This window comes from Agrilus planipennis, unplaced genomic scaffold (assembly GCF_000699045.2).
Source record: "Agrilus planipennis isolate EAB-ADULT unplaced genomic scaffold, Apla_2.0 scaffold27, whole genome shotgun sequence".
NCBI lineage: Eukaryota > Metazoa > Arthropoda > Insecta > Coleoptera > Buprestidae > Agrilus > Agrilus planipennis.
This window is the reverse complement of record NW_020439094.1, coordinates 1,457,502-1,464,542: the sequence shown is the minus strand read 5'-3', so window position 1 is coordinate 1,464,542 and position 7,041 is coordinate 1,457,502. Positions and strand designations below refer to the sequence as shown.

The 7,041-nt window shown below is 35.4% G+C and overlaps 1 protein-coding gene across 1 annotated transcript in view; it reads left to right on the top strand.

The window, feature by feature from the left end:
* Positions 1–7,041, top strand: part of LOC108735198 (follistatin-related protein 5) — a 325,521-nt gene that overhangs the window by 135,816 nt on the left and 182,664 nt on the right. The window contains exon 2 of the mRNA XM_018467041.1: positions 5,583–5,657. Within this exon, the coding sequence (XP_018322543.1) occupies positions 5,583–5,657 (75 nt within the window). The remainder of the gene's footprint in view (positions 1–5,582; positions 5,658–7,041) is intronic.

Here is a 7,041-nt window from a genome sequence, read left to right as displayed (position 1 = left end):
TTTATGAGCGTGGAATTATGCTACTACCAGAAAGATGGCAAAAGGTGTTGGACCAGAACGGTCAATATATAATTTAATAAAGTATTTGTTTATTATACGAAAACTGTCTTTCATTTCCACAAAAAAAAACGAAATGACTTTCCGAACAACCCTATAGATGCTGGGTTTAAAAATTAGGTGCTCTTTAACTTACACCACAACGCAACACTCAAATTAGCGTTGCCGAGACAAGATTTCAAAAGTTCCATGTGGCGATGACGAAAATAAACATTATGTAGGGTCCTATAAGGAACAAAGTTAAATGAGGAAACGGGAGATGAAGTCCGCGAGGGAGTATAAGTGAGGTCCGCGAAGCCGGGAAGGAAGAGGCGATCCATTGGTCCATATCGTCGGGTACATCATAAACTGGCGTTAGGTTGAAGATTGAAAACCTATACCGAAATTTCAGCATAAATTAATTTGCTGGTGCAGTTTTCTGTTTTGATGGTAAACTTTTTCTATGCCAAGCGACCTCTTCGCACTACGATACAATATAAGTCAGAAAATTAGGTGCTCAACAGTTCGATAAACTAAACCGGAGACCTGATAATATTAAAGACTAAACTTATTCGGCCGGGCAAGAAAAATCAGGTACGACTAAAAAAACCCGTATGAAACAAGATTCGAAAACATAATTGAGGACTATGGTTAAGGGATTTTACTGATTTTATTCGAGTTACATGCATCTTTTGTTAAATATTTTAATTGCGTTGCAGGCATAATGTTTTGCTGTTGCGTTGCGGTGTATATCAAAAAGCACCTAATTAACACCTAAAATGTACCTATGTAATATTGTCATTTGACTTTGCGTTGCTAACGTGACAGAATTCGGGAAAGCGCGTCTCGCGTCCTAACGTGTTCTTTGGCTCCTTCTACGGCGGTGGCAGGCGCGTGGAGTTCCGGTTCACCCTCTGTGAAACAAGGTCGGTGCCGCCTGGAGCATGTAGATAAATGTCATAAACAAGAGGTAGACCTATATTCGATTACTGTTTGCAGATAGTTAAGGATGTGGGATGTTTTAGTTTAAGGAAAATGCCAAGATTAGCCCAGGATAGGAAAGAGCGGAAATGCGTGTCCAACTAGTTTTAGGACTGACGACCTTATGATGATGATGATGAAGTATAGGTAAGTTGGTGCCCCTTCTTTAATGGATGGTTCAAGTGTAAATTGTATTACTATCATAATAACTGTTATTACTACCTCGTCGCATTTTTGGACAGATGGCGTATTTTGAGGACTAAGATATGTTTGTTACCTAGACATTAGTTACAGTAATGAATTGTACAGAAGCCGTTACGCAAAATACCTCACGCATCAAGGGTAATGGGCGTACATAGTGGGGTAAAATTCAAAATTTCTGGAAAAAACTGTCGTCACGAAATGACAACGCATTCTACACTCACGGGTTTTTGTACTCTCTAGTCACGAATATGAACACAAACGTAAGAGTTTTTGGGTCGCTATTAACTCAAAAAAAATAATAAATCCGAAAATGAAGGACTGTTAAACAAATTCGCGTTTTTTACGTGAATCAGACTTAAGTATGTTTCTCAGTTTCGTCTTAGTACGAAAACACCTCTGAACCTATTTGACGTTACCGAGTTTCTCGTACTGTTTCTGTAAGTATATAAAACATTTGCATCTCACGGAACCACAACTATTTTCTTGCACATTTCCATATATGTACTATATGTATGAACAGGAATATGGAGTGGTCACATTCGAACACTTTCAACAATAATTTATGTAACAATCTCTCCAATGCGCCTGTAAATTTTATACATATCTCCGGAATCATCCTCCATTCCACAGAATTATGCTCCGGCACTTATTCACTTATTTATGGATATCGTACATACATATTTCGCGTAAGAAAGTGGTTCTAGTTCCGATCGCAACCGTCGTATTTTTCCGAATTAAGTACACCAATACCATCTAAACAAGATTCAGTCTTAGTATAGAGATTCTATACAGCAGGTTCATTCCTTTGATCTGCCTAAAACACTGACTTTTTTGCAGGCCTTCATAAATTAATTTTACGTGCGCTGAATTGCCATATACGAGGACGAAATGTTTAAATTTTTTTTACTGTGTCTTCTCTGTATAACCTACCTTGTGCTTAGCGAGAAACTCGTTGATGAAATGGTAAAGCGTCGGCAGGAGAGGGATGTATAGGCGTGGCTGGGAAGTGAACCTACTGTATACAATTTTTTTACTGTGATTCAGTAATAATTTACCTATGTCAAATGGTAACATTTGATTTTCGATTTCTGTCCAAAAATTTGTAATTTTGTCGGGCGTATAACTGACCTACCATGATAAGATTAGGTATATGAGAATATGGAAGATAATCAGATGCTTTATTTCATTCAATCTTAACATTTATAATTTATATCTATAAATAAATTATTTACACGTAACACTTAACATTTACCACCAATGTACATTATTTATGTATGTAAACCCCAAATTGTTCCCAGTAAATTTTTTTGTAAACCCGGGTGGTTTGTGTAACTACTTATTTTCCCATTTCTGTTTTATGAATATTGGAAATACTGCAGTAAGTTGGATTACATTTACTGCATTTATTGCCGAAAAAGTGTACGGAGATGTGATTGATTTAAATTATTTGCATTTAAAATGCAAATACAAAATAAAAAATATCAATTCTTGTATTTCATTTAAATACTTTTTTGAAAGAAGCATTTTTTATTTTATTTATAATATTTTTCCAAACATATTTTGTATTTGTAAAATGCAAAATACATTTTTGCCGTTAAAACTTTTGCTAGTATCACCCATCAAACATTACATAAAATGATGAAAGTTGACACACATTGACCATTAAAGGTATTAGAGTTTGCAGTTCTTAACTAATATCAGTATCTGCCACATATCGTACTTTTAGCAAGGAACTACGAAATTCTGTAAATTACGACAAAACAGCTCGCAAAACAATCTCGAATTGATGTACACCAGCTGTATAAAACTGAAAAATACAAGATATTGAGGTATTCTAATAAATGCGTATAATCGAAAATTCTTAAAACGATTCAAAAAACTTCACTCATTAGATGAAACCAAAGCTAATGAAACTATGGATTCCATTTCTTTCTCTTATTACACTGTGTAAAAGACCAGAAACAAAATGAGGTTCTAAATATTTTGATATGAATTGATTGATGTTGATATGACATCAGTAAAATTATTTGCAACCCTATTTTGACTCTGATCTTTCACGTTAAACAAACTATTTTGACATCAGTGTCTTTTTTCCAATTNTGGGTTTAACAAAATTAACTTCTAAGCCTGATAACGACAAAAACTATTTATTTACATTAATTATTAAAGAACTTCGAAACACTATTAAATTATTACTAAACTTAGGTTATGAATTATTCTATTTATTTACACTACTGTTGATATATAACTATTCACTGCGTTATTTATTTCACTGCTATCATTGTCAATTTATTTCTGGATTCACTTTTGCAACGGTCAATTTATTTCATCTTTTCTCGGCGATTGTTTCTTCCTTTAAATACTCTTTTGTTTACTTTCTGGAACCCTCTAGAAACATCCGGATCGTTTATTTATTTTTTTGAACTGTTTAATTGCTTTCCAGGAACGCAGGTAAGACACACATATTTACAAATACGACGGACATGAAGAAAGGCGCCTGCGGTTAGTCGGCGGATCGATAAACGCTCACACACACATTTGCTCGATCGCACACAAACACGCTCGTGCTCGCACATTAACGGTTTCTACACTTTCAACGACGACTTCACATGCCTAAAAGTATCACTGTAAATTTACTGTTAACTCTTCCCTAAAAAAAATTCTTTTTGGTGTTTTATTCTCACCAAGTACCAATGCTAGTGAGCGGGCAGTATTTTCAGACTAGGCCGGAGGGTGGGGCGGAAGGCTTTCCTTAACCTCCTTTTTTAGGAATCGTGAGAATGGTTGGATGGTGGTGAGAGTGTGAAAGATGAGAAGAATGAGATGAAGACAAAAGAGAGTGAAATTTTATATTACTGTCTCAGTTCACTTCAGTCCTTGAAGAAGGTAACTTTGTTACCGAAAAGTGCTTCGGATAACTACAGTGTCGTGTTCTGGCGTTGTATTCTGTTTGTTCTACAACAACCGCCAAAGTTTTTCTAATCTTTATAATACTGTCTCAGTATTTGCTTAACTCCCAGTATGTTCCTTTCGGATACAAAAATGACGCCGTCAATATCGATTGTCTGCGGCATTCGTTAATTACAGTACATACTGCTCATTTGAAGTAGTTCTTTCATTTAGCTAGATGCGCACTGACAAAATTCCAAAATTATATCATATTTTTTCTAGTTCAAACTATTTCTGAATTGCTCACGCCTTGTGTGTATTGTTTATATTCGTGCAGCTTTCCTCAAGGTCACATCTATAACTGTTTGAAACGAGTTGTGGTATCTAGTCATTTGCAGATATTTCATCATAATTATTGATCAATCAAATACAATCATTTTAATACTTTACGGATCATAGTGGACGGCGATAAGTGGTTTCAATTTATATATGAATTTACATTTGTATTGTGAAATAAAAAAAATATTGAATATGTATGTAGTTTGCGCTTTTGAAAAGATACAAAAAGAAGGTTGACCGTCTGCTATACGATACGATCTATCCAGTCGATGATAAAATATTAAATATATTTAGCTCTTTAGGTGGATAAAACGTATGATGTATGTACCTCAACTCTGGAAGAATGATTGAAAGTGAAACGTGATGTCTAGTTTTTTACGACAAAAAATTGATGAAACCAGCACGTCTCAATAGTTCAATCTGTGATGAATTTAAAGTTATACCTACCTACTGAAAGCACTGGGCTCAGAAAAAAGGTTAATAAAAAGGTGCCTACACAAAAAGTATCAGGGGTAGCTAAATTTAATCAACACTGCCTTTCTTAAAATGGTTTTCGTTATAACAATGCTTTCGACATAATAAACAATTTCTGAATACAGGTGTAAAGTCGGTTTACTGACGATAGTTGAACGTGACAACGTCATACGAAAATAGTGATAGAATGGTTTCATTTTTCAAAAGAAAATTTTAATTTTATTTGTTTGATAGATATTTTGTATGGATATAGAGAAGGAGGTAAATGGAAATGTATTATTGTATAGCAGCTGTCCACGCGGACGCATCGCTCACTCAAGTAGAAGAGAGACAGATGTCGAACGCTGCCGAACGCGGAGGCCGATTGTGCCTCTTTGTCGTTCGTTCCGCGCTCTCGCTTCCACTTCAAGCCTTAAATGGGACGCCTCAGAGCGAGGTAACGCCGCATGAGTCATGTTTTTTCGTGCGTGTAGCCGGCTCCATCGAATTATAAGACGTTGTCACGTCAAAACAGATGTAGGAGTTTTTTGTTCGGTTGCGATATACCAAACGAACTGCAAATAATTGATTTTATTGAATTAACGCAATAATTAAGAGATAATAAATGTATTCTGATAGTTGCTTTGTTCACTTGATACTGATATGATTTCTTGTTTCAGATGAGATTTGCTGTATTCATCATTACTGTGAATCTACTTTCAAAACTTTCCTCGGCTCGAGAAGTACATATAACGGTAAGATTATTAAATTAGGTATTATTATCCGAAAAAATTAATCTCACTCTACCAATAGTTACCTATCATAAGATGAAAGAAAAGAAAATTAATTCCAGAAATTATAACGAAGCATTGCTCTTTTTATAGGAATTATAATTTAGCGATATTCCAAGAAAATGATCATGACGCGATTAGAAATGAAAATTACTTTCTACATACGAGGTCTATTCAAAAAGTATCTCGAATTTTGAATTTTCGCGGGTTACGTATATTCGATTTTCGATTCTTTTGTGGCTTTATCTTGGCACTCGTGTGTCTCACTTATACGGACAAGTTCGACCATGTTGAATGTTCAGTTAATTTTTGATAGCTGCTTTGTTTACACGTGTTTTGGCTCGTCTTCGATTTTTGCCTATTCCAAAAAATGGATCAAAGAATCTGTATCAAATTTTGTGTGTAAAACAAAATTAAGTGCGCGGACTCATTCCGAATGTTGGCTGCGACATATAGTGAAGCTACCTATAACCGAAGTAACGTTCATCGGTGGTAGAAAATATTCTCAGAGAGCTAAGAAGATGTGAACGACGAAGAACGTGCCGGACGCCTGAGCACGACAACAACAGACGAAAACATTGACGAAGTCAAGAAAATAGTATTGGCCAATCGTCGAATCACCGTTAGAGAAGTTGCTGAGGACCTAAACATATCAATTGACTACTGCCCTTCGATTTTTACCAATGATTTGGGCACGAGAAAAGGGCATTCGATAGGGTATTAAAATTAAAATCGCGTTTTTAATCTTATCTTAATGATTGGTAAATGGGAATGATATCTAACTCACGATTAAAACAGAAATACAGCGTAGCACTTGCACGAATGAGTGAGAATATAAAGGCTACACGGTTATCTCATGCGAGCTAAGGGCGCCTTAGTTTTACCCCTACTCCGCGGCCGGCTATAATGTGACATGCGATAGATGGACGAAAAAATTTGAGGCAATGTAATAATAGTTTCATTTTAAATGTATTGCTATAATTTTTGACCGCTACCTTGATAGAAAAACATTAAATATAAGTATTATGAGCTGTCCATGAACCACAGTTCTTCTTTATTATGTATTTGCACCAATTAACGAAAAAAGAATTGAATCAGCCTAATATATAGGGACAATTGAAAAGTCCCCGGCCTGACACATAGATGGCGGCACCAGAACTAAATCCATATGATTTTCAGTTAGTCCTAACCTTCAAAAGACGCGTCTATAAATTTGACGGCTGTCGGATCATTAGTTTGTGAATTATAGCATTTTTAGTGAAGCAACTTTTGTTATTGTAAAAAAAATGGATAAAAAGGAATTTCGCGTGTTGATAAAATATTGCTTTTTGAAGGGAAAAAATACAGT